We start from the raw sequence: 27,590 nt of genomic DNA, 5'->3' as shown, positions 1-27,590 counted from the left end.
TTTCTGAGCCTGGCTGGGTGCAGGGGTTTCTAGGTTAGCCTCTGGCACCCCTCCTTCCTGTTACCTAGGGGGTGAGGGTTTGCCTGCTTGGGCTCTGGGGAGGCCATGAGTAGAGCTTGGCCTGACCTTTTCCTGCACAGATTCGAGACCCCATGAGCGTGTCTGGGAGGGGTTGGCGCGAGCGTGCGTGCTGCTGACTAGAGAGTGTGGTGCAGGTGGCGGAGGCTCCACCCAGGGACCTTTGGCGAGAGCACTGCCCAGGGCAGAGGTGGCCCTGCCCGTCGTGTTTCCCAAGGCCTCGGAGCCTCCCGGGGAGCGATGAGAACCACAGTCCGAGCCCCACCACCAGCTCTCTGACCTGGGCCCCAGCGTCCAGAGAGTTCCCAGTCCCCGAGAGCTTCAGGAGAGCCTCTGAGAGCTCCCTGGCTGGACGGCCTCCGCCAGGGTTCCTGGGACCCCGGCCACTTCGCCTGGCGGCAGATGCCCCCTCCCCGGGGCGACTTTGCCTCTTTCGCTTCCCACCAGGTTCACCCCTGATACTGACCCCGCCCCCTCCTCCAGTCGGATCCCTTCCTTCTCCTCTGCTGGGTGTTCACGGAACACCTGTCTCTGAGAACACCTGTGTCGGAGTTGCTGCTATTCAAGGCTTTCAGAACATCAGCGGCCCCTCACCCAGAAGGCTGGGGGCGCAGGAAGGACTCAGTGTGCGAGCACCTGCTGTTGGGCTCTGGGGAGGCCATGAGTAGAGCGAGGCCTGCCCTTTTCCTGCACAGATTCGAGACCCCATGAGCGTGTCTGGGAGGGGTTGGCACGAGCGTGCGTGCTGCTGACTAGAGAGTGTGGTGCATGGGAGGTCTGCATGGGGGCCAGGTGGTAGACCATAATGAGGCACTATTGCTTTTGTTAGGTGTGATATGGTTGGGTGCTTACGTAAGAAAACATCCTTATTTTTTAGGGATTCCTACTGAAGGATTAGGGGTGAAATGCCTATAATTTACTTTAAAATACTAAACCTTGCCCCAAAAGTAGATAAAGCAAATATGAAAGATGTTAACAGTTATTAAATTTAGGTGACAGGTATATAAATGTTAATTATATTAGCCTTTCTACTTTCCACGTTCGACATTTTTCAAGATAAAAATGTTTAAAGTAAATTAACGTGATCAGGTTTGCATTCGGAGAGACCATTCTAGAGGCGGTGGAAGCGAAGAGTCACTAAGGTTGGACTCAGCTGATGACACGTGGACAGTCCCGGGTGGGAGGCGTGGAGAAGGGGGACTCCGTGCTCACAGCTGATGGGGAGCCGCAGGTCCAGGCTGACTCGGCACACCTGGTGCTGCGCCTGGATGGGGAGATGAGGCGGGAGGAGGAGCAGCTGTGTGAAGAAGGAGGCAACACGCCTGGGTGGCCATGTCCAGATGGGGTGACCCGGGTCCGTTCAGGAAGAGATGCCCCTTGGCGTGCGGCTGGGGCTCAGCCATGGTTGGGGGGCAGTGGCCTGTAGGTGGTAGCAGGAGCTATGGGAGGGCATGGGGCTGCCTGGCTGTGAATCACAGAGGAAGAGAGGGGGCCGAGGACAGGACCCAGGAGCGCCAAAATCTGAGGAGCAGAAGGGACATTTACTGATGATGAAACAGGCTTTTCCAGGTCCAGACAACTAACCCCAACTGGGGACTTGGGCCTGGGAATCTTGCAGGAGGAAACACACACACACACACACACACACACACACACACACACACACAGCTGGGATCTGGCCTTGCCTCGGGGTCAGTCTTGATTAAATCCGTAATTGCAATGCTGGCTGATATCCTTCCAAATGAAGCAGAAGCGGGGGGCCCGCCCCCCATAGGGGAGCCTAGCGGATGTGATGCTCCTGCGTCTTGCTTCATAAATAAAGGATGGAACCGTGTCTTCTGCAGAAAACAGCCTCTCCCCTGCAGGCACCCCTGTCCCCACAGGTTCTCTCATCCCCTGTGTCGGGGCCACAGGCATCCAGACAGATGCGTGGGGCTGGGACCAAAGCACACGCAAGCGCCCCCGCGGGGACCTCCCGGAACAAACTAGAAGCAAAATCTGCTTCTTCCTAAGACAACATGCGTTTTCCGGCCTTTGAAAGTCAGGCAGGCCGGCCCAGTTATAATTGGCTCTCTAATTGGAACTCCCACAAGCTGTTAAGTTCTTTACCCTGCTGCCTGGCATCTTACGCAAAGGTGACAAACTGCCTCTGCCTTTGGAATGATTTTAAAAAGCCAGCTGTGGTCTTACCTCTCTGCTGACAGCAGCCCCCTCCAGCCACCCCACCACCCCAGGCACCCACACCCACCAGTGAGTAGGACATGGGACACAGCGGGATTGTGAGAAAATTGGCTGCAGGGAAATCAAGCTCAGAAGGCTGTGTCGCTGGATGATCTCTCCTTCGGAGACTGAATGGGAGAAGACCAGGACCCCAGCCTCACTGCCCAGACGACGGAGGTGTTTCAGGGGTGCCTTAAGCTTCCCCAAGTCGAGTTGTTGGATGACAAAAGGAGATGTGTCTCTCTTCTCCCTTTCTGTATTTTCTCCCTGAAGAAAACAGTGTTTTTGTGCTGACCCCTCAGTCATCAAGACAGCAGTGTGCTTCGGCCGACAGATGGGCGTGCGTTAGGGTACCACCTGCAGGTCCCTGTGGTCTCTGGTGTCCCGGGACCTCCTGCAGCTCCTGCAGCTGAGATAGAGGCAGGCAGTGCTGGCCTGAGCCCAGGAGCCTCTCTGCGCATCTCTCCCCAGCTCCACCTGCATGACTTCATGCCAGCTTGAAATCAGCTGTGGTGGGAGTGTTTATACCACGGAAATTGGCAAACACTGCCATCAAGGCTGTTGTTTTTCTTTCAGACAGCCAGTTTGCCGGCACACTGGACTCCGGTCCAGATGGTTTAATAGGGGGAGGGGAGGCAAAGGAATTGCGGGGTGGCGGGGGGTATCAGTGGACACAGAGAAGAACAGTGTCCCTGACTCGGGACTTTTGGGGTGGAGGGTGCTTGTGGCACAGGTACTCCGGAGCGCACCTGGCTACTCCAGGTAGAGACAGACAGCTGAGTGGAGGCCCGGGGAGAAAGAACAAGACTCGGAATTGTCCGGGCAGGTGGACTAGAGGGGCATATGGTTGGGACCCATTTCAGAGCATAAAAGACGCATGTTTAAATTCTATCCCTCCCCATGCCCTTGGCCATGGTAGCAGGCAGGAAGGAGCTCTCCAGCCTCAGGGCTGTCGTGGGTGGAATGAGTCCTGAGCTGCTGCTCAGCACACAAGCAGCTGTTAGTCTCTGTGCCTCTCACCCAGCGGCTGTGAGAGTCGTGTGTGCAGTGCGGGTCCCCCTGGTCCGGCCCTCCCCCATTCTGCAGAGGAGGAGGAAAGGGTCACTTCTCTGCAAAGCATCCCAGTCAGAGAGCAGGGGGTGCCCAGGCGGCCCCTCTGTGGACCCCAGCGAGCGGTGCGGCGTTATCTTTCCTGAGCCCACACGCTGTGCGCGTCACGTGGCCTAACCACCAGGAGCAATATTCGTGGCGGCTTTAATTTCCTCTCCAATTTCCTCTGTCTCCCTCCAAGTGGTGTTCAGCCCCTCGGGGTCCATCGTGGATCCCTGCACCGGCGCTTGGCTGGGGCGGGCTCCGTGCTCACGTGAGCCCCAGCAGGTGGCCGGCACACATCCGCCCGCCCAACGCCGCTGTTCGGAGGAGGGACCATCCGTGTGCTCTGCCCACCGGGGATGTGGGAGGAAATGGCTCCAATCCTGACGCTGACTTGTTCCACGTTGAAGTGGCCAGGACAGGAGCTCATATGTGCAGGAAAGGAAAGTGCCGGGCTCAGTGTCTGTTCCATTTCCGCAGCAGCCACGCGGTTCCCACGGCAGCCGCTGCCGGCACTGGTGTGGTGGGGGCGGGGGAGGAGGGGTTTGTGACCAAAGCCCCCCTTTCCGAGCAAACGGCCATTTTGCCTTTCCTGTCCAAATCACAGCTTTCCCTGCTGTCACACCAGGGGTGCCGGGCAGAGCGAGCACGGTCCAGCGAGCCCCACCCCACCTTCCTGCCTGACTCCATGTGTGAGTCCCCTTGTTATCAGTGGAACACATTTTCCAAGTCTTATCAATTCCAATCCTCCTCCCATCACAGAGCATCTTATCATTCCGGTCTGTTCCTGTTTAAAATGGAAAAATAGTTGGTGCCAGATCCCGGCCGAGAGGGGGAAGGTACTCGCCAAAAGGGCCACATTCCCCTTGGCAGGTAGTGAATCGCCGGCCTTTGTGTGGAGAGAACTGTCCCTCCCCAGCGGTGGCGGGCACAGGGCGGGCCTCCAGGGGTCAGCCCCCAGCAGGGCCTGGGGGAGCACTCTGGCTTGCTTGTGTAGCCCCGTTCCCCAGGAAATCCAGACGGAGCCTGCACCCCCAGGCGGGTTCAGGGGTGAGACCTGGAAGCCTTGCTAGCTGTCCTGGCTGCGGGGCACACTCATCATCCAGCCACCCCAACAACACCCTCTCCTCCCGCCGGGGCACGGGTCCACTGCACCCAGAGGTGCAAGCTGGCCAAAACCATGGGTTTCCATGCCCTCCTCCTGGGGCACCCTGGGCTGGACGGGAGGGGGCAGCTGCGTGGAGCTGGGCCATGGCACCCAGGCCACACGGAGTGCCCACAGCGCTCGGGGCCCTTGCCAGGGACCGGGACTGCCTTTCCGTCAGCAGGCACTTCCTCGTGCCCACTGGGTCCCGAGGCTGAGAGCAGGCTCTGAGGCGGGCAGTTGGTGGTGGACACGGAGCAGGCCTGGGAGGGCGTCCCCCCGTGTGACCTCTCCGGCCCTGTCCTGCCGGGGGGGGGGGCGGGCGCGGAGGGGGAGAGGGCTGGGGCAGGACTTCTCACTGTGTTGGAACAGCTGGGACAGGCCTTGGCTTCCAGTTGGTGATAAACGGTCAGACCCAGGTACTGTGACCGCCCACCCCGTGCCCCGTCTGAGGACGGGCTGACCCGGAGGCCTGGCATTTGAAGGGGCTCGGGAGTGGGGCTGGGTTCCAGGGCCCTCACACTCTTGGCTTCTCCCGGGACCCCGCTCCGCTCTGTGGTGGTCACGAGGGGACTGTGTTTCTGACCATGGAGAACCTCCACTCCCCCGCCCCCTGAGTCCTCTCTCCCACCATCCCCCGTGGAGTGTGTGTCCATCCCACCCGCCCCGCAGGAGCTATGTGGCCACCTGGGCTGCTGCTCTCACCTGTGGAAGCAGGTTCCGGGCCCCAGGGGAGGCCTGAGCCTGCGCTCACAGCTTCCCAGAGGCTCACGCCTCTCAGCTGGGCTCGGCAGGCCTGGGGTGGACGCTGGGCCTCAGCTTGGGAGGGTGGTTAGCACCAAACTTTCCCTGTGAGGATAGTCCGTCGTGGGGAAGCGCCGGCTTCCAGGCCGCCCTGTGCTGTCGCCTCTGCCGACTTGCTGTTGGGGAAGGTGGGTAAAAATAAGTGTCAGCCAGGGAGATGTACAAGTAAATCAGCAGGAGCCTCTTCCCCATCACCAGTGGAAAGCGTTCGCACCCATAGGAGTCGCGGGCTGGGTGAGGCAGGTCCCAGGGCCCGGGTCAGACTGCGGCTTTCTCCCGGCGAAGAGCTGGGGGCGGGCATTCCTGTCCACGCTGAGCCTCTGGGCTGGTGATCACGGCAGCAACAGAGCTCGCCATTCCAACGGCCAACGGGGGAGGGGAGGCCAGAGCTTCCTCAGGAATGTTACCAACCGTCTCGGGCTGCAGAGTAAGGAGGATGCCCAGCGTCCCCACATCTTTCTGGGACCCCAAGGCTTCCTCCTGCCCCTTCACCCCCCCAGGGCCTCCCGCCCAGCACAGATGCCGACCTGAGAGTCCTCTCTGGGGTCCCCTGAGGTTGCACGGGACTTGCTGACTTTTCTTCAGTGAGGTTATCACCGTAGAGCTTGGGGGGGTGCTCACCTGGTGATTCTGGGGCGCTCTTGAGTTCTGAGTGCCCTGCCTGGGGCTGCAGGGAGCCCCTCCACCCTGGGGCTGGGACCCCATCACCCTGTGGCCTGGTGGGACACCCGGCACTAGGATAAAAGTGATCCCACTGCCCGGGCTGGGCTGGGGCTGGGAGGACGGGGAGGGGGGGGGTGAAAAGAGGGAGCGGCTCCCCGCACCTTGGCTCTGTGTTCCCAGGAGGAAGCAGCCCCCTGAAGTCAGCGGAGCTCAGACAGATCTGTGTTGAGGGGAACCCATCCTTCCCCCTCTTTCCTGATCCCGCAGGCACATTGAAAGGACTCGGGGTTCTAGGGAGCTGGCTTGGAGATGGGGTGGGGAGACTACCAAGGGCACAGTGTACCCCGCCTCTGATTTGGAGTTTGACCAGTTGTCTAAATGGCCTCATCTCCAGGGGCTTGTCTTGGATGAGCTCAACAGGCAGTGCTGCTGCGGGGGAGGGGTGCTGCTGGGGGAGGGGTGGTGTTGCTGGGGAGAGGTGCTGCTGGGGGAGGGGTGCTGCTGGGGGAGGGGTGCTGCGGGGGAGGGGTGCTGCTGGGGGAGGGGTGCTGCGGGGGAGGGGTGCTGCGGGGGAGGGGTGCTGCTGGGGGAGGGGTGCTGCTGGGGGAGGGGTGGTGCTGGGGGAGGGGTGGTGCTGGGGGAGGGGTGCTGCTGGGGGGAGGGGTGTTGCTGGGGGAGGGTGGTGCTGTGGGGAGGGGTGCTGCGGGGGAGGGGTGCTGCTGGGGGAGGGGTGGTGCTGGGGGAGGGGTGGTGCTGGGGGAGGGGTGCTGCTGGGGGAGGGGTGCTGCTGGGGGGAGGGGTGTTGCTGGGGGAGGGTGGTGCTGTGGGGAGGGGTGCTGCTGGGGGAGGGGTGGTGCTGTGGGGAGGGGTGCTGCGGGGGAGGGGTGCTGCTGGGGGAGGGGTGCTGCTAGGGGGAGGGGTGCTGCTGGGGGAGGGGTGCTGCTGGGGGGAGGGGTGCTGCTGGGGGGAGGGGTGCTGCTGGGGGAGGGGTGCTGCTAGGGGGAGGGGTGCTGCGGGGGAGGGGTGCTGCTGGGGGGAAGGGTGCTGCTGGGGGAGGGGTGCTGCTGGGGGAGGGGTGCTGCTGGGGGAGGGGTACGGAGAGGGAGCTGGGCTGCGGCCCATCCTGCTCTGTGCAGCGGATCCACTCTGTGTGCCTTACCCTCCCGGACCCATCAGAGGGGGCCCCGCTCCAGCCGGGCCCTCCCGCGGTCACCTGGGTCTGGAGAGCCCACGGCCTGGCGCCCCTGGAGTCTGGCCGCCACCACACAGAGCTGGATGGGGAAGTCACGTCCCCAGAACTTCTCCCCCAAGAACGGTTATTCTCTGGGCGCCCCACCGTGAGCCATGGGGTACAGCGCCAGCTACCCAGCTCCGAGGCCCCCAAATGCCCAACACCCTCTCTAGACACCCTGGCAGGCAGCCTGATGGGAGCACAGAGCCCTGAGCTGGCCCGGACACTGCGCTCTGAAGCCCAGCTGGCCTTCACCGGGCTTGGCACCTGGGCCAGGTACTGCCCTCCCGGGTGTGGCTGCTGAGGTAGGAGCCTGGCCCCAGCCGTCGGGAATGACCCGGAAGAGGCGTCTCCTCCCGGAAGAAGTGGACACGCAGGGCCAGACATCGCACAGGAAGCTCCCTCGGGCAGGGGTGGCAGCCCCTCCTCTGCAGCTGCGGGGCGACGAGCTGGTCACCCCGACTCTGCGCCCGAGCCTTCTCGCCGGTTTAAAAGGAAGGGGGTGGGGTGGAGCACCTGGCTGTCCTCCTTCCGGCCGGCCTCGCTCCGCTGCCCTCCCTGGGCCTCCCCACGTGAGAGGCGGCCCGGCCGCTCACAGACACCACCCTGTCCGGGCAGAGAGGCAGGGAGCCCGGCCCAGTGACAGCCGTGCCCTGAGCGCCTGGGCCGGCACTGTGCCCGGCGCGTGGGTGCCGGAATGGGCACGGGCGCTTCTCAGGAGGACGGAAAGAACTAGAACAGCTTTGGTTGTAGCCAAGGGGAGGCACCCCCTGGAACCCTGGCCCCGGATGCTGTCCTCCGCTCACTGCGATCCCGGCGAGTGCTTCCCCGCCCAGGCCCCCACTTCCTGCCTGTAACAGAGAGGCTGGCCCTTGGGAGTGTCCGTGTGTCCTTCTCTGCCACCCTGACCCCTCGGTGCCTGCTGCCCAGAGGGGACCGCTGTGGGTCTTTGCTGCTTGGAAGCTGCTGGCAGGCTCGCTGCGGCCCTTCCCTCAATGTCCCCCCACCCCCACCCCCACCCCCACCCCCGTGACTGTTCTCTAAAAGCCACCACAGCCTGGGATGTTTCGGCACCAGCGCTGAAGCACCCGTTTGGAAGAAATTAGGCCAGAGGAAATGTGGGGCCCAGGGGCCTGAGTCTGTGAGGTGGCCTCGAGGCCGACCGCCCCACCCTCCCTGCTGGTGGTCACCCTGGAGCCCACCGCTCTGCGGATTGCTGCATCAGACCCTCTGGGGCATTCCAGACCATCCTGGGGAAAGGAAGCAGCTGTAGCCGGTTCTGTGAGTCGGATGCTTTAAAAAGGGGGTGGGGGGTGCGGGCTTTCCTGGGCTTACTGGCTCCTTCATCGGACCCACGGCCAGGCCTCCTGCGGGTGCCAGGCTAAGCAGCGGAGCTCCGTGAGGCAGGGGAGCCGGGGCAGGCCTGGATCTGCCACTTCTCTGCAGCCCTGGCATGGGGGGAGGGGCTGTGTGGGGCTGTTCTGGAAGCTTCTTCAGACCCTGAAGGGCTGTCAGGAGGGGGAGGGGACGCTGCCCGACTGCAGAAGCCTCAGCGAACATCAGAGTGGGAATTGGGTAAAAGGGCTCCTTAGGGCTCCGCGTTTTTAACCAGCAGTTCAGACTGCCCACTGAAGGTGGGGGCACCCGGGGAAGTGGTGAGCTCCCCGTCACTGGAGGGTGCAAGCAGGAGTAGGAGGCTGCCCGTCGGGGACTGAAGAGGGGCTTGTACGTCACAGAGCAGAGGCCCGGGCCCCCTCCTAACCCCGAGGGTTTCTGCTTGCAGAACCAGCTGGCTGCTGGCTTAGAAAACTACGAGGTTTTTGAAAAATTGAGTTTTGTTTCCTTCTGAGTTGAGTTCAATGCTGGAAAGGTCTGGTCCTCAAAAGGCACATTTCTTCAAATAAAACATTTGACCTGGAAAAGGGGCCCCATGAGAGCGCAGCCTCCTGCAGCGTCGGATCCCTGAGTGAGCAGAGGTGTGGGCAGCCCTCGGGCTGCCTGTGGTCACCCCGAGCCGGGAGGAGGGGGGCGGCGGAAGGGGCTGGGGTCTTTCCTCCTCCCTCTGGAATACTCAGCACCCGTTCACAGCACACACTGGTGAGGGGGCGCCTGCAGAGGTGTCTGTTTAGTGCCAGACTCCTGCCTCCTGCCCAGGCCTGCTCCTGCCCAGCCTCTGCCCAGACCCTCTCTCCTGCTGGGGCCACAGGCTTCTCCTGGGCACTGCGCCCCATGTTTGCCTGAGGTGACGGGCACTTGGTTTAGTTACCTTGCAGAGGAGTGAGGGGAGGGGCCACCCCAGTTTTAGTTCTGGCATGTGAGCAGGGAGAGGGGGAGTCGTGGGGGACAGAGGCCACAGGGGTGCCGGGAACGTTCCCCGTCATGTCTCCAGCCCCGTCATGGACGGAGAACGGCCGGCCACCATGGGGCTGGCTCCTGCTCGCCTCCTCCGGAGCCTTCCTCCTGCACGGCCTCGGTCAGGAGCTGCTTCCCACTGTGGCTGGCCCTCCGCCAGGAGCCGCTCGGCGCACCTGCCCTCCCTCCTGTGCCCCTCGTGCTCTCCGTCCAGTCCCCAGCACAGGACGCCTGTGGCCCTTTGCTGCTCTGAAGGTCAAGTGGCCTCGTGAATGTTCGGTCGCCTCACCCCAGGGCCAAGGGCAGGCTGGGTGGGACTTGGGGACCAGCAGGTGCCGGCTGCGGTGCACCAGGACGCCCTGCTGAGCACGCCGCCTAGATGGGTGCGAGGCTGTCAGGACTGGCTGGCTTGGCCCATGGGGAAACGGTGTCAAATTGAATAAAATGGCCAAAACAGAAAGACCAGCCCACTCCAGGCCCTACCCACATTTGAGAGAGGCCGAGAGGTAAATGGACTTGTGCCGACTCCCAGGGGGGTCTTCTCTAGGACGCCCTTGACTCGCCCTTGACTGACCTAGGGAAGGGCTGAGTCGCAGTGTGAACCCGCGCACCGGGAGCTCCGGTGGGCATGGGTGCGGGGCTCAGCGCCCTGGGCCTCAGCAGGGGGCCAGGACCGAGCTCCTGTGGGCCTCCTGGCCTGGTGAGGCCGGCCCCCTCGGCGGGAGGAGCTGGCAGGGACTCGCATCGGTACCTGGCAAGCTCTGCAATTTCTAAGCCCTGAACACAAACAGAGGGAGACACAAAACAGAGCCCAGCGTGGGCCAGGCCCCACGGAGCGCTGGCATCCAGGTGGGGGCGCGGGGCACTGCCCCTCGCTGCGTGTGCCCCGTTCCTTTTCAAGGCACGGTTGGAAAGCGGGGCGGGGCTCAAGGCCCCCCTCAGCTGCGCCCACAAAACACTCCTGCTCAGACTGACGGTGCCTGTGGTGCTCACCAGGGGACGGGCGCCCGGGAGCAAGGGCTGGGGGAGGGGGGGCTGCGCGGGGCTCTGCATTCCTGGAGCTGCTCCGGGGAGAGCCTTTCAAAGCCGCAGCTCCTGTGGTCTCCTCGGACCGGCACCGGCTGCAGGCTGTGCACATTCCGAGACCACCCCCCCCCCCCCGCCCCCTGCTTCCCTCTGGCCCGCTGCGTCCTCAGGAAGGAAAACGCAGACACCTGGACACACACGGCGGCGGGAGTGTGCTGGTTTTCCCATGTGAGGCTTAGAGTTCCCCTAACGCAGACTTCCAGGCCAGCCAGCCAATCCACAGCTCCTGGGAGGGCAGGGGCTCTGTGGGGTCCCCGTTCCCTCCTGGCTTCTGGAAGCCACTCTTGGGGGCCTGGTAGTCTTCCAGAAAGCTCTCCCTGTGCCATGCACGTCGCCCTGGCAGGACAAGCAGAGAGCGGCTGGGGTTGAGCACTGTGCTCGGAGTCGGAACCTTGGGGACTTGCCACAGGCCGGGCCTCTCCCGACACCGTCAGGGTCTGGCAGCGGGCAGGAGGTGGTCCTGGGATTTCCTGGGGAGCCGTGTCAGATCTGTGGCGCAGGAGCAAACAGCTTGAGTGGCGGCCATGGCAACCCTTTGGGCTCCTGTGGGAACAGAGCAGCTCTCCCATGGGGCTGCTCCCTGGGGACCGCCTCCCTGCTGGGCCGCATCAGGCTTGGGGGTGCAGAGACACCACCGCTCACCCAGGCCCCGCCCTCCAGGCAGGCACAGCAAAGCCTCATGGGAGCAGAGGTGGAGGTGAGCCACCTGGATGAATCAGTCCCTACCACACAGCACAGCTGTGAAAGCCCTTTTTAACGGGAAGACATAGGACACGTTGGTTACAATCCCTCGCACGGTACGTTAATAGAGCCCGTGGTCCGTGCCTTTGTCCTCCAGGTGGACCTGTATGTTTGAAGGACCTCCTGACATCCCCGCCCTAATTCCCACTCCCCTCCCTGCAGTGGTGTGATGGCGTCGTTTGCAACCCAGGATGGGACAGAAGGATCTTTAAGGGCTCCTTCCCACCCCTGACACCGGACTCTCTCCCCTGCCCTGGCCTTGGCCGGCCCCGCAGCCTCCGCAGAACGCAGGCCGGCTCTGCCGCAGCGAGGGCAGCCTGCCCAGAGCAGGGCCCGCGAGGAGTCTGCAGCAGCCAGGCCGGCACGGAGAGCACAAGGGAGGAGTTCATCTCCATCCTGCGGCTGAATGTTTGCTTTCCAGAGCCTCGTGCCTGGGGAAAAGCAGCCGCCAGAGAGAGAGAGAGAGAGAGAGAGAGAGAGAGAGAGAGAGAGAACGAGAGAGAGCGAGATTGACCCCAGCCAGAGCTGAGCCGCGTGGCTTCTTTTTAGCGGTGGCTTGGCTTTGGGAAGGATGCTTTCATGCGCGATGCCATCTCCCTGTCTCCTAGGCCTGTGGTCGGCAAACTGTGGCTCGCGAGCCACATGTGGCTCTTTGGCCCCTTGAGTGTGGTTCTTCCACAAAATACCACGGCCTGGGCGAGTCTATTTTGAAGAAGTGGCGTTAGAATAAGTTTAAGTTTAAAAAATTCGGCTCTCAAAAGAAATTTCAATCGTTGTACTGTTGATATTTGGCTCTGTGGACTAATGAGTTTGCTGACCACTGTCCTAGATCTAGAGGGCAAGCAGTGGCCGGTGATCCAGCCTTGAGCCCGGAGGGCTGACTGGCACTTGGGCACAGCCAGGGGGGTGTCTAAAACCTCCCAAAGGGGCTTTTGCCCTGCAGCCCCGACGTTGGCCTGAGCCGCAGGAACCTGGGGCCCGACAGCCCGCAGGCATGGATGGGCGCCCTCGGCATGTGGCAGCAATTATCACACACACACAAAGACTGAGTGGGGAAGGTGCTAATTGTCCTCCAACTAGCCAAGTCCATTTTGTCTCATTTGAAATAACAGGTTTAATTTAATCCCTTATTTCCAATTTGGTGCAGCACCGAGAGCTTAATGTACAAAAGACCTGATTATAATAATTACAGGCTAAGCTGGGGAGGCCGACTTCGTTTGTGTCTGAAGAAAGGGACTAACAGCCACCTCCTCAGTGGCTCCCCCTTCTCGGAGGCGGCCCCGGCTGCCTCCTCACCCCCAGTGGCTCCAGCAAGGCAGGGTGGCGGCAGGTGGGAGCTGGTTGGCACCTCCGCCCCAGAGGAGAAAGGAAGGTTCCATCTCAGCTCTGCCGCTTCCCCTGCAGGCGCGCCTCAGGCAGGGCTTGGAGGTGAGGAGGGCGACTGCCGGCGCCTGGCACGGAGCAGTCGCTTGGCTGCATTAGGATTCTCACTGGGCCCCGCGCTTTGGAGAGCAGGACTGCTTCGTGCCCTCTGTGTCCCCAACACATGGCTGGGATCTGGGCCGTCATTCCGGTGGTTTGGGGGGTTTGATACGGGGGAGGGCAGGTGATTGTGGTAATGACATGTCCGTCATCGAAATCTGTCTCCTACCAGCCTGGAGGGCTGGGAGTGGAGTCATGTGCTCCAGGTAGCGCTGCCTCGGAGCCAGTGGGACCTGGCCCTGGATCAATCGGTCGTCAGGGCTCTGGGCAGATGGACTGGAATCGATGGCCCCCCAGTGGGGGGCCCAGGCTGGGGAGTGGAAAGGGGCTGGGGAGTGGAAGGTTGGGGATGGAAGGGGGCTGGGGGCTGCATCCCCCAGATATTCCTGGGCTGTCTGAACCAAGGAGTTCATACTGGGAGAAAGTTGGATAGAGCTGGTGGTGAGAATAGTTAAATGCCAGCCTCAGGAATTGGGCCTTTGATCTTTAGGCCTGTAGAATTGGAAAAAAATGTCTGGGTTCTAGTACCTAAGAGCACATCACAGCCAGGGGAGGCCTCTCACACCGCAGAGGGGCTTGGGTGGGGACTCAGTCCTGACGTCCAGCGTGCCCAGGTCCCAGCCCGCTCTGGCCCCCCGCCAGCACCGCTGGCCCCCAGCAGTGGCCAGACCCCAGCCGGAGCTTGTTCTGGTTGATTCATCGTGTGACCGGTTTCTGAGCTGCGCTTGGCTCGCCGGGGCACTGGGGAGGGGCCGCGTTTCATTCCCTTGCCCAGCCCGCGCTGGCAGCCCCTGGCAAGTCTGCGATGTTTCCCGGGGCAGCTCCAGCTTTCGGCATTAATCCCGCTAACCAGGCTGCTCAGGAAGCTTCAGGGTCACCGGAAAGGGCAGCCTGTTCCTAGCTCGGCATGCGAGTTCAGGCCTGGGCGGGACGTCCAAGCCCACAGGAGCCCTGGAACACGAGGCCCACCGGCTCCTGGCTGCCCAGCGCCGAGGGTGATGGGCAGACCGGCCCTTCGCCTGGCTCTCCGCCAGCTTGTGGGGGGCAGGGCAGGTAGACTTACCCCTGCCGTATACCCTCTGGGACCCCATGGTACCAGATCGAGCACCCAGATCCAGCAGCCGGCCCCGTTCTAAGTAAAATGCCCGGCACAAGGACTGGTGGCCCTGTCGCCACTCCAGCGGGGGAGTGAGGGGGGAGGTCAGAGCTGCTGAGAATGGTGGCCTCTGTCTCACTCTCGCTGGGCCGAGGCCCTGCTCATCCTGAGACCACGTCTTCTTGGTCCACTTAGTGGCTAACAGGACCCTCCCCACCCCCCCGAGTCCTTTGTGGCCTGTAGCCATCCAGGCCTCAAAATCACAGCCAGTCTGAGGGTACGAAAGGCGGCAAGGAGCCTTCCCAGTCCTTGAGCGAGTCTCCGGGATGCTCCCAACAAGCATCCTGAGCGGAGCAAACCTGTGCCCCGGAGAGGAGCGACTTCTCAGCCCTGAGCGGGCCGAGGAGCCACCGCCAGTGGCTGGAGAAATGAAAGGGAAGACGCAGCAGGGCAGCTGCCCATCTGCTGCTGCTCAGATGTAACTGGGTTAGTGCCTCAGGGGCTCCGGGCTTGTCTCTTAAAGCGGCAGAAGCCAGACGCGGCAGAGGCGGCGGTGGCATGCTGGGGAGAACGGGGCCTTGGGCCTCAGGCAGCCCCGGGCTGGCCAGCAGCTCCGCACTCATTGGCTCTGTGACCCTGGGCAAGACACTTGGCCTTTCTGAACCTTGGCTCCTTGAATCTAAAGAGGTGGCCGTGTGAACAAGTGCCCAGCATAGTGTGACCTACATTATAGTCTCTTCTTGCAGCCGAGTAACCCCAGAGGCCTCTCTCCATCTTGCCAAGTGGTGTGTCCCCCATCACCCCCTTGCCAAGCACACGCCGTGTGTCTCTCTGTCTCGTAGAGCGAGCCCCTCAAAAGAGGGGGTGTGCGTTCAGCACTGTAGATGCCCTGAGAAAGCCATGCCTCGGGGATGTGATGGGCTCCTTCTGTCATCCTTTCGGCGGCTGCTGGCTGCCAGCACCCAGAACCCCTCCCACCCTCGCTTCTCTGCTGGGTCAGTGGGAATGTTCTAGAGGGAGCTCCAGCTGATAACCTCCCCTGGAAGAAAGAGGCAGGAGCTCATTAGCCCTCACATCCTGTTGACTGCAGCTGGGCAGGTGGCCTCCGACTCTCCCACCTGCCCTGCGAGGTTGGGAAGTGAGGGTGTCGGCTCTCGGCTTTTCTCTAAAGGACCAGAGTGGGGAGAGCACCACCGAGGAGCTGGATGTGCTTGCTCACCCGCCCCCCACCCCCACCCCCACCCCTGGGCTCCTCCCAGATGGATTTCAGGCAGCGAGGAGGTGGGAAGGAGGTGGGAGGGCCGCCCTGGCCGCTGCGGCAGGAAGCTGTGTGACTCTCACCTGCAGACGGGGGAGGAATCCGGGTGCCTGTGGATAGCTCTCCACCGCGTCAGGTGCTCCCCCACTGCGGGCTCGTTCTCCGCAGCAATGACAGCAGGCCTTACGCCAGGTGCCCGCGCCCATGTGAAATGGCTTCGGGGCCCCCAGATGAACTCAATGAACTAACGTCAGCACTTAGAACCGTGCCTGGTGTCATCAGCACTGCGGAGGCATCTGCTGTGTCCCTGCCGGGAGGCCCCAGTCCATGCTGGCCACTGGTCACCCCGCCCCCCACTTTGGGGGCAGGTGTCAGTGGGTACGTACAGGACAGCCCCCTGGGTCAGAACGGACCGTGCCGCTCCCGCTGGCTCTCTCCTGGTGCTAAGTATTCAGATGAACAGTGTGGAACGGCTGTATTTCTCATTCAAAAGTGGCTGAATGTCGGCAGCTTCATCCGGTTCAGGTGGCTGCTTTGGCCGTTGCCCCCGAGTGCAGGAGACCTTGAGCTCATTGCGTGCCCAGCCTGCGCAGACACGTGTCTGCCTCCAAGGAACTTGCTGAAACGCAAGGACGGATGGGAGCCCCGAGCTGACTGACTGACTGTCTGTCTGTCTGTCTCTCTCTCTGATGCCTACAGGCCCTGATCCTTCACCAGCTGCGCCGCTACAGCCTCGCGGAGAAGATCCTCCGGGACGCGGTGCAGGTGAACTCCACGGCCCACGAGGTCTGGAACGGGCTGGGCGAGGTCCTCCAGGCTCAGGGCAATGACACGGCCGCCACCGAGTGCTTCCTGATGGCCCTGGAGCTGGAGGCCAGCAGCCCCGCGGTGCCCTTCACCATCATCCCCCGGGTGCTCTGAGCAGGCGCCCGGCAGCCGCACAGCCGCTCAGGCAAGGAGGCCCCGCCTGGGGTGCCCCGAGGGGACACGTCTGCCACCTGAGGCCCTGGGCGGACGTGCGACTGGCCACGGTGATCTGACCGGACGACCCCGCATCATCGCTCTCCCCGCGCGCACGCCTGTGGCCTCGGCAGCCCAGCGACCGTTTCTGAATCTACTGACATCGCTCCACGTGGGTTATGTGCCATATTTTGTTAGTTGACATCTGAGTTTTAAGCAACATGGTTATGGAAATAATCCGCAAATGTAGAAGAATATACTCAGAGTTAAAATTCAGTGGCAGAACAGATTATTTTTATCAGAGCTGTAAAGAAAGCTGTTCTCTCCTCCTCGCCACCCTGCCCCACCCCTGGCCCAGAAACCAAATGTGAATCTTCTTTTCCCACCTCAGTGCTAGGCCAAGCCAGGACTCCGGCCAACGATTTCTTGGTTTTGTTGTCGATAATTGTACCATGTGACGAATTACTGTCCTCACTTAGAACAAAGCCTGAGTCCAAGAATATTTATATTTTGCCAATATATGCCTGTTACAAGAGAAGGAAATATGAGTTATTTAAGTTTAACTTTTTTATGTGAATTCAGAGTTTATTTATCAATGGAAAGATGTACAAAGAAGCTCCAAATGGAATATTTACCGACATTCCTTATACATGACAGACACTTGGCTAAATGGGAAGATGATGTTAATAATAAAATGATTTTAAAATGGACCCATGGCCTGTGTCATTAGCGAAAGCACACAGAAGCTTAAGGCTCGGTTCCTGGGGTGGGTGGGGAGCTGTCTGCACCTGGGGGCCACCCTGATTTTAGTGTGGGAATTCACCTTTCCCAACTGTCCCCACTTACCTGGGATTGGAGCATGTGACTCAGGCCTGGCCAATCAACCTCCGGCGTTCACAGCCACAGAGGATCAGGAATGAGCATGTGACCTGAAGTGGCCCAATCACAGTGGGAGCTGCAACGAAAGGCTCTCACTGTCCTGCTGGACTTGAATTAAGCCTGAGCGGAGAAGCTAGAATTGCAGCAGCCCTCCAGCCACCATGGGGGGAGGGGTGGAGATGGGGGGGGAGGGGAGGGTATAGAAGTGTTGGGGCCAAATGTGAAGCCAGGGACTGAATCCAACAGAGTGGATAGCAAGGACCAAGAACCAGAAACAACATGAGCAGGCGGGTCTCCCCAATGCCCGGGTTTCTCAGCTGAGCATCTATGGGTGGCCCTACCTTGCCAGGGCCCGGGAAAATGTGGAGGGCACTCAAGCTCTGATCTTATACACCCTAAAGTCTTAAAGACCGCCCCCCCCCCCCCCCCCCCCCCCCGCCCAAGCTAGGCACAACCTCCCTGACTCATTGGGCCGGCAGGCAAGGGGGCAGCTGAGGTGGGGAGAGACCGCAGGCAGGAACCTGCTATGGGCAGAGCAGGTAGGCACCCCAGTCTCAGCACTGACCTGCCAGGTGGCATCTGGGACCCCATACATCATGGAATTTGCACCAGGAGACAAGAAAGCAGGTGCTCAGTGGGGCAGCAAGTCACCTACTGGAGGGTCGAGCCCGGCCCTGCCATCCTATGCAGAGGTTTGGGGCAAGCAAGGCCAGCCCGGATCAGGACCTGGAAAGCAGGATCCAGGGGGTCCTTGCAGGTAGAGCCAGAGAACCTTGGGGGTTCTCCTTCCAAGGATCCCACCTCTCAGGCAGCTAGAGAACAAGCGGGGGGGGCGGTGAGGGGGGGGAGTTAGAGAAGACCAGGGAGGGGAGGAGGGAGGGAGAAGAGGAGGGGAGAGAGGAGGCCCTTCTTTAAAGGATGCCAGCCCCTCCCAGCAGAGGACCTTGGGCACAGGCCACGTTGGGCCTGGATGGGGAGGGTGTGGGTCCCAGGCTCACTCTCCGGGCTGGGGAAGGTTGTGAGCTCAGGATCCCCACCCCCACCCCCAGGTGGGACCAAGGTCTCCGTCCCCTGTGCTCCTTACCTGTCTTCATGGCCTAGGGCAGTGGTCGGCAAACCTCGGCTGGCGAGCCACATGCGGCTCTTTGACCCCTTGAGTGTGGCTCGGCGTTAGAACCACTTCTTCAAAATAGACTTGCCCAGGCCGAAAACCGACTTCTGCGCATGGGCCACGAAGTTTCAATCGCACTGTACGTGTGCGCCCGCACGTGGTATTTTGTGGAAGAGCCACACTCAAGGGGCCAAAGAGCCGCATGTGGCTCGCAAGCCGCGGTTTGCCGACCACTGGCCTAGAGGGCATGCATGTGCCCATGTCCGACCACACGGAACAGCCCGACTCCTCCAGATGGTCACTCAGATCTCCTTTGTGGTCACGCAGTCAGCCATCTGCCCACAGGAAGTCCAGCCCTTAGCCAGGTACCTTCTCCACATTCTCTCTCTGTCCACCCTCCACCCTGTCCATGTGGGGCACCAGCCAGGGCCCCAGCCCCGTGGCCCTCCCCCAGCTCACCCCAGCATGGCGAGTACTGGTCAGGGTGGGCAGTACGCCTCGGCTGAAGGCCAATCCATGCCCCGCTGGCTCCCTCTTCCATACCTCCCTGCCCACCCCATCCCCCAGTCCCCCAGGGAGTCCTCTCACTGCTCAGCTCCCTCTTTTCTTCTCTCCCCTTGCTCCCCCTCCCCGCCTCCTGTCCCCACACCTGTCATGGCCCGCAGAGTAGGTTTGTCCAATTCAGGGGCCAATCGCGTTGGAGAATTGTGACTAGCGCTCTCAGGCCTGGTGCAAGGAGCCTGGTGACCCAGCAGCTCTTAGCATCCCTTGCCACTCTTCCTTCTTCCCCACCCCCTCTGTTTCCTCTCCCTGCCCTTACTCGAATAGCACCTCCACACCTGACGGAAAGCTCCTGAGAACCTTGTGGGTCCTGTCTTGGGGAGTCAGGCAGTGGGCAGGCCATACTGAGCCGGAGGACTCCACGTGCACACACCACACACACACACACACACACACACACACACACACACACACAAGTGACAGGCCAGTCCTCGGGGGCTGACCCTCAGAGCTCCCGTTCCTGCCACCAGCCTTCCTCTCCTCCCTCCCACTCCCGGTCACTCATTTCCTGCTGCCCCGCCCACACTGCAGCCAGATGGGACCAGGAAAAGGACATCCTGTGAATGTCTCAGACAGGCGAAGACCTCCTCTGGAAGGTCTTTGGGGGCCAGCCTGAGGCCCCCTCCTCAGGGCCATACCCTGGGATACCCGTTCCAGCTCTGCACCTGCCTGGGCGCCGCCCTGATTGAGTCACCATCCCTCTCTGCATCTCAGGGTCCTACGAGGACAGGCATCCCTGCCCAGCCTGCCTTCCGGACTGAGACTGAGTCAGCAGGCAGCTGCAGGGATCCTGGGGTGCAGCAAGGGGCCACCGCCCCACGGGGCCACCATGTGTGGCCTCAGAGCCAGGCTGCAGCAGGACCCCCCTGGAGGCTCAGGCCCAGTGGGGCTCACTGCAGGAGGTGGCGGGCAGGTTGCAGGGCGCCTTCTGCAGGTCTGCCTGGAGCCAGGAGCTCCAGAGGGTGATCTGGGCTGCCCACAGCCTCCCCGGCCCTGCCTGCCTCCCCCTTCTTCTGCTGGGTGACCCCTGACCCCTGAGGACAATAGGGCTTCCTGGTGACGGCTGCGCTGTGGGTCACACCGATCTGGCTGGAATCCAGCTCTGCCTGGTCACGTAGCCTCCAATGAGAAAGGGCCTCCAGCTCTGTCTCTCGGTGGGGGTGACTGTGGAGCATGTTGATATAATGAAGCACGGTGCCTGGGCCTGGGGGGACCCTGCAAACTCATGCCTCTTCCTTCCCTGCCCAGCACAGGGCGGGGGGTGAGCGGCCAGGGGCACACACGGAGCTCTGGCGCAGGGCAGGAGGGGACGAGCTGGCTCTCTTCTCCCTCTGCCCACGCAGAACTATTTGCAGCCGAGCTGGAGGCCACGCGTGATTCCCACTGCACTTCCTTGCTGCCTCCCGCAGGGCCCCTCCCGTGGAGGAGGAGGTGAGGGCCCGCGGTGGGGCCTGCCCCGTCCACAGTGCCAGCTGCGGCCTCTCCGCTCCTTTGCCTTCTGGGCCTCAGAGGGTTGTCCTCAGGCCCTGAGACCAGCGTGAGGCGGGAGGTGAGCTGCGGCCCTGCCCCCATGCGCTGTGGGCGGCTCACGTCTGGCTGTGGGGCCAGCTGGCTGGAGTTTGAATCTGGGCCCCGATGCCCACTCTCTGAGGAGCTTTCGGGGGCTCACTAGTTCTGAGTCTCAGTTTCCCCATCTGTCAAATGGGCAAACCAAGGCGGCTGCAAAGATTCAGAGCGGGTAAGACACAAGCCGTGCTCACTCGGCAGCGCGTGCTCGGCAGGGGTGCCTGTCCTGGCGTTCCTTTGGCTCCCTTTCTGGACCTCAGTTTCTTCATCTGGCTTCCCTGGAGCCAAGCCTGACTCCCCCTCGCAGCACCCAGGAAGGTACAGCCCAGGAAGGGGGACCCCCCTCCTGAATGCCCCCGAGGCTTCCTGGGCACCCTGCCTGGTGTGGAGCCCAGCAGTAACTGGGCCTTCCTCCTTTTGTGGGTGACCATGTGCCGAGCACCTCCTGTGGCCAGACACAGGGCCCCTGGCCTCGGGAGCTGCGGAGAGCCCGGGACTGGGGAGACCGCAGCAGAGGTGGAAATAAAGCATGACCAGGGGGGTGGAACCCCTGGAGAAGTTCGAAGTGGTGAGTGGGGGACGACTGTAGGTCGGAAGAGCATTCTCGAAGCTGAAAACAGGAAACAACTTTGTCCTCTCCAAGTTGTTGTTTTTGTTAATATGGTTGTTCAAAGGCAACTAAGTCAGTATTTACAAATATTTTCATTTAGCCAGCAGCAGCCTTAAAAACAATAACATTAAATCAGAAAAATAGCCCCTGTGTGAAAATGAAGCTCGTTTACCCACAACTCTGCCTTTAAAAAAAAAAAAAAAAAAAAGTATGTTTTTATTTCAGAGAGAGGAAGGGAGAGAGAGAGATAGAAACATCAATGATGAGAGAGATTCGTTGATCGGTTGCCTTCTGCACACCCCTCCACTGGGAATCAAGCCCACAACCCAGGCATGTGCCCTGACTGGGAATCGAACCGTGACCTCCTGGTTCATAGGTCGACGCTCAACCACTGAGCCATGCCAGCCGGGCCACAACTCTGCCTTTTCAAACAAAAAATTAGCAGCGTTTTCTTTTCTTTTGTGACCATAGCATCCACAGCCACTGTGTTAGCTTCCTGTGGCTGCTGTAACAAATTGCCACGATCTTAGTGGCTTCAAACAACACACCTCTATTAGCCTGGGGTCTGGGGCCAGGACTCTGACAGGTCTCAGAAGGTGTCAGAGGCCTGTGTTCTTTTGGGGCGGGGAGGAGGGTTTCGGGGGAGAACCTGTTCCTGGCCTTCTCCAGCTTTGAGGGGTTGCCCACATTCCTCAGCTCTCAGCCCCTCCCTCCACCCTCGAAGCCAGCAATGAATCCTCTGACCTTGATCCTCCTTGTCTCACCTCCTTCTCCGGCGCTGACTCCTGCTTCCCTCGTTCACATGTAAGGACCCCGTGGCCAGAGCACAGCCGGTCGGTGTGAATTGCTAGGTTCTGTGTGGCCGCTCCGTGTAGAGGGCACTCATTAGCAGCAGTGAGGGCTGTGGGCTGCCCTCCCACAAGCTCCCCTCGCCAGCTGGTGCCCCAGTGTGTGCATGGCGCAGGCAGATGGTACCATCAGCAGGGACGCCGTCTCGGCTGGGCGGGGTCCTAGCTCTCTGGCATCTCGGGCCTGAGAAGCACCCCCCTGGAAGGCCCTCTGGAGCTGATGCAACCGCATTCTGAGGGCAGGATTCTGGATCCGGCCTCCCTCCTGGTCAGCTCAGGCAACCGAGTCCTTAAAGGCATCTGGACACAGAACTAGATCGAGTCTTGGGTCCTGGAAGGATAGAGGCTACTGGGTTCATGAGCAGTGCCTGTACAATATTGCTAGGATTTAACACCCTAATTTCACACACACCCCAAAAAGGGCCCTTCTCATGTCCACCCTTATTTTATAGATGGGAACGCTGAGACTCGGGGTGATAAGGCATTTCCTATATTCATTCCATCCAGGATCCAACTGATCATCTGATTCCACGGCCACCCCGCGGGAACCAGGGCAAAAACGAGTAACATTTTTAATGCCCTTGATATGTATTAATAAATTGCCCTTCCACGTTATGCTCACACCTGTGTCTGCGCACCATGGGGCCCTAGCCCCTAACTGACCACCTAAGGGTCATCGGTAGCCAGCTGAAACCCCAATCCAGCTTCCGCCAGCCTTTCTGTTGTATGGCCAGCCTGGGGGGTATTCAATGGTTACAGCAGAGTGTGGCGTTGTCTGCCCTTTGGCATCAGGCATCCTTGCTTCTCTGGTTTGTGCAGGTAAGTGGGAAGGGGCAGGTGTCCTGCAGGGCTGCCTACATTGTCCATCGGAAAAACTTAATACTTACAAAAACCCTTATTCTTCCTTCCACCTGCCCACCTCACCTGCCAATCAATGCCTAGTGAGCGTTGACTCCGGGCCAGGACATCCTTCCCCGGCTCCGCCCTGGTCCAATGCCCCAAAGCCGTTTTCCTTCTGGTTGTGGTGTGATTGTAAGTGAGTCAGTCACCTCCTCTCTGGGCCTCAGTTTTTCCATCTGAAAAAAAGGGTGAGCAAGGGTTTGGCTGAAAGGCCCCGGATCCTTTGTCGTTTTAAACGTTGCCAAGTGTAGGGATTATTGGGATCCTGGAGGGACAGTGGTGGGGATGGGGACTCAGTGCGTGTCAGCGTGAGGCGCCTGGCACAGAAGAGCCTCCAATAAAAGTGAGCCTGGGGAGCTTGAACACTTGAGGGTGGGCTGGGCTTCGTGACTCCCATCCAAAGAGTAGAGAGTTGGGAAGGGGAGGAAACGGTAACGTTACAGTGGAGGAACCTGGCAGACACCACGTCACCAATGACCGAGCATCGGCAGCGGTGAGTCGTGTGGAGAGCACGGGCCCCCTGAGAGGGTGGGAGGAGAAGGTCCTTCCCCTCCGTGGTCGTCTTCCCCAAATCCCAGAACCCCGGTCCTGCTGTGGGAAAACATCAGAAAAAAACAAAATCGAGGAACTTTCTGCAACGTATCTGACCAATATGCCCCCAAAGTGTCAAGAGCAAGAGCAAGGAAAGTCTGAGAAATGGACACGACAACCAGAGTGTGGCTCGGGTTCCAAGGTAGGATCCTGGAGCAAGAAAGGGATGGAGGTGTTGCAAATGGGGACGTCCGGATCCAGCTGAGAGCTTCCTCGGTTATGACAAACGTACCCGGGAAATAAAGGGTTAGTATAAGGGGAAGCTGAGTGAGGGGTCTACGGGCATCTGTATCATCTTTCAACGTTTCAGTAAATCCAAAATTATTCCAAAATTAAACGTTTGTTTGCTTTTGTGTGTGTTTTTTTTTTAATGAGATCTGGGCCAACCAGCACACGAGAGGATGTTCGCCATCATTAGTCAATAAGAGAAACGCAAATCAAAGCCACCAGGAGATGACTGGCCCGCTAGGATGGACGTCATCAAAAAGACAGACAATAACAAGTGTCGGCGCGGCTGTGGACACACTGGACTCCTTAAATATTGCCGGTGGGCAGGCACCAGGGTGCAGCCACTTGGGGAAACAGTTTGGCCGTTTCTGAAAAAGTTAAACGTAGAGTTACCCAGGAGCTCCTCTCCTGGGTGTTTACCCCAAAGAAAGGGAAAGATCTGTCCCTACAAAGAGTTGTTCATGAATGTCCAGAGCTGCCTTATTCATAACGGCCAGCTACTGCAAGCAGCTCCCATGTCCATCGGCAGACGAACGGATAAACAAAGTGTGGTACGTTCACTGATGGGAATGAACTATCGCTGCCTGCGACAACGTGGATGGATTTCAAAATCAGGAGGGTGAGTTAAAGAAGCCAGTCAAGAAAAAGAAGATACTGTATGATTCCATGTACAGAAAACTCCAGAAAATGCCAACTAATCTACAGTGACCGAGAACAGACGAGTGGTTGCCGAGAGCAGGGAGGGACTGAGGAGGGTGGAGGGTGCCGGGAAGGGTTGCAAACAGGATCGGGAAATGTTTGGGGGTGATGGGTGTGCTCCCTCTCTTCGTTATGGCTTCATGGATGCCTACATATGTCAAAACATATCAAGTTGTACACGTTAAATACATGCAGTTTCTGATGTGCCGACCGTACCTCGATAAGGCTGTGTTTTGAAGGATGGGGACACGGACAGCATGGCCTCAGTCCCCTCAGCTGTAATGTGGGGTGACTGTGTGTGCCCTGCACCCCCTGAAAGCCCAGGGGGAGGCGGAGGCCCAGGTGAGCCCGTCTCCAAGCCCTGAGCTCTTAGACCCAGGACTGGGCAACTGCAGGGCCCTGGCCGCTGCCTCTCGGGAGGGGACCATGGACGGCCTTCCCCGTGGTGGGGGATCCACTTACTCCTTCTCATTTCTCCTTCCTGAAGAAAAAGAAATGCGCGATGCTACGCGTACTTTGGGGATTTTTCACCACAATTGTCTAAAAATAGCCTGGCCACCACAGCCCGATTCCTTTTTAGGGAGGGTTTCGGCAGCCTAGCCTGTCCCAGCAGCCGGCTCAGGAAGTGGAGGCTCGGCCAAGCGGGCGGGGGGCAAGGGCCGTGGACCGGGGCCACGGGGACCCTTCCCCTGCTCAGGCCAGGCCCACCTGCGGCTCCCACCTCTTGAGCCAGGCGGCCAGGAGCACGTGGTGGAGCAGGTAGCGGGCTCCTCACCCTCGCCTCCCCTAGGCCCCGTCACTCCCGGGGCTGGGCCCACAGCCCCCTGCTGCAGTGCCCTGCCTGGCTTCTCTGTGCCTCAGTTTCCCCATCTGAGGAATAGAGTGCTGCACTAGCTTGCCCCGTCCCCTCTAGAGCTGGGCTATGCCCGCCGGTCCGAGGGCGTGGTCTGGACTTAGGAGCTGGGCGCGCCTGCCCTTCCCTGTGGTAGGAAGGGCCGGTCAGGCTTGGGGGCCACGAGGGCCCACCTGAGCCAAGCACCTCGCTCTCTCCCCCTTCGGCTCCTGGGGTGCAGGCCTGCGCATACCCTGGGCCGTGATGTCATCACTATAACATAATCCCAGGACAGATGGCAGAGCCAGGCTTGCTAAGCTGCAATTCATGATGAGTCATTCTCACACCAGACCTACGAGGCCGGGGCTTGTATGACCTCCTGTACGGGTTGAACTGAGGTCCCCCAGATCCACATGTTGAAGTCCCGCCCCTCAGGAAGAGCCTCAGCGAGTGGCGGTGCTGGGAGGCAGGGCTGTAAGAAGGCGCTACGTTCCAGGAGGTCTGTGGCTGGCCCTGGTCCAACAGGACTGGTGGGTTTGGGAGGCAGGGAGAGGAAATAATGGCAGAGACACAGAGGAAGACCGTGTGAGGACACGGGGAGAAGGCGTCCTCTCCGCCACCCCGGCTGCCCCTTATCTCCGGCGCCGGCCCCGGAGCTGTGGGAACCAGCGGCCGCGTTCAGTCCCGCCTGTGGCGCTTTGCGGGCGGCAGAGCAGGCTGGCACGCGCCCTGTCCCCGGGGACAGGCCGGGCTGCGGACACCTTAGGGTCACATCGCTGGAGAGCCGCTGCGGCGGGACTTGAGGCCAGACTGGCTGTGTCCAGGCTGTTCCCCCCAAGTTCTCTCTCCCTCCAGCCCGGACCTCTCCCAGCGCCCCAGGACCCAGGGCCGGGCAGGAGGGGCCGGGCGGTGAGGGCCGGAAAGGGACCTCCACCTGCTGCGCCCCGCGGGCCGGGGGGGGGGGGGGGGGGGGGGTCAGGCCCAGCACCCGGGGCCCTTCCCCGCCACCTTCCGGGCTCCCTGGCCCTCAGCCCTGTGGGGTCCTCGCTCTGCCCCCGCCCGGGACCCCCCTGGATGGGCCCTCCTGCCGTCCCACCTCACCCCCGGAGGACGAGTGCAGGTGAAGCAGGAAATCTGCGGGACAGGCCAGCGCGAAGTCGGCCGGGACCCAGAAAAACGTGTCCTTCAGGCCCTGCAGCACCGGCAGGAGCGACAAAGGAGGGAGGGGAAGAGTCTGAGCCGGCAGGTCTAGGGGACTCCACCTCAAAACACGAATGTACCCCAGGTCCTTCGTCTATGAAATGATGCTTCCTCACTCAGCGGGCTGTTGGGAGGATTAACTAAGGCACCCTTTCCCTCCCCCACCCCCACCCCCACCCCACCCCCACCCCCACCCCCGTCCCTCCTCCTCTCCCCTCCCTTCCCTTCGCCCTCCTCCCTACTCTTCCTCTTCCCCCCACCTCCTTTCCCTTCTCTCCTTCCCCCCAGCCTCCCCTCCCCTGCAGAACTGAGGCGTAGATGCTCATAGGTCTCAGGTTCGTGTGTACACACAGCGAGACACACACACCCTGCTTGCACACCCAGGCACGTACCAGGCACACACTTCCCTGACAACACAGAGCGATACCGGGGGCTGGGCTGTGATTCCGCAACACCCAGCTTCCAGGCTCCTCTCCGCTGTCAGGCCTGCCTCCCTGAGGGCTGCTGTTGCCCTGGCAACCAACACAGGCTCAGGATCTGGAGCCAAAGCCCAGCTCCCCCATCACGCAATGCAAGGAGGGGTTTCTCTTGGGGGGGCCCTGGTTCCCTCTGGTTTTACCAAGGCTGGGAGGGCAGAGGGTGGTGTGGAGCCCAACTATGGCTGCAAGAAAGGACAGGACTGGGCTGGGGCTGGAGGAGGAGGCCCCCCTGCCCTAATTCCCCCTCCAAAAAACACGCAGCTCCCTCCTGGGACAGGCCAGCTCTTAGAGCAGAAACTCCCGGAGCCAGGCACGGCCTGTGGCCGGCCAGGGGAGAGCGGCAGCCGTGGCAAGAGCCTAGCCATCTCTGCCCACCACCAGGCACAGCCAGGACCAATCGCCCGGGGAAGCCGCTCTGGACCGCAGCCCCTGCATCCCCCAGCCATGGCTTCTCTCCCCTGCCCTGAGAGAGCCTGCCCTGCGCCCTGCTCCCCTGGCCCTTTCCACATGCATCCTCACAGACACCCCCACCTGCCCGTCTGTTGTAGGAACGGCCCCAGGCGGCCAGGAGCACATGTTGGAGCAGGTAGCGGGCTCCTCACCCTCGCCTCCCCTAGGCCCCGTCACTCCCAGGGCCTAGATGTCTAACCCGTGGGTCAGACCAAACCTGGGGTCAGCAACCTCGGTACGTGGGTTCCGGCCAGGAAAGAATTCAGAGCCCAGACCCAAACTGTAAGAGACCGTTTATTGGGTAAGTCGCAGAGGAGGAGAAGGAATTCCTAGAAGAAATGGGCGTAGGCAACAAGTTCTGGAGGTAAAGGAAGGGCCTTGGAGCTTGGGAGTGAGGAGGCTAATGGTTCTCTGCCTGGGGGGTGGGGG

The 27,590-nt window shown here is 60.9% G+C and overlaps 1 protein-coding gene across 3 annotated transcripts in view; it reads left to right on the top strand.

Moving 5' to 3' along the window:
- The window catches only part of TTC7B (tetratricopeptide repeat domain 7B), a 193,559-nt gene extending 176,642 nt beyond the window's left edge, over positions 1-16,917 (top strand). For all 3 annotated transcript variants that reach the window (XM_079768075.1, XM_079768072.1, XM_079768073.1), the window contains one exon: positions 15,947-16,917. In XM_079768075.1, the coding sequence (XP_079624201.1) occupies positions 15,947-16,168 (222 nt within the window). In that variant the 3' untranslated portion in view covers positions 16,169-16,917. The remainder of the gene's footprint in view (positions 1-15,946) is intronic.
- The last annotated feature ends 10,673 nt before the right edge of the window (positions 16,918-27,590 follow it).

Source organism: Cnephaeus nilssonii (genome assembly GCF_951640355.1).
Source record: "Cnephaeus nilssonii genome assembly, chromosome: 4".
Classification (NCBI taxonomy): Eukaryota; Metazoa; Chordata; class Mammalia; order Chiroptera; family Vespertilionidae; genus Cnephaeus; species Cnephaeus nilssonii.
Note: the sequence above shows the minus strand (reverse complement) of the source record. Positions and strands in the feature narration are given on the sequence as shown.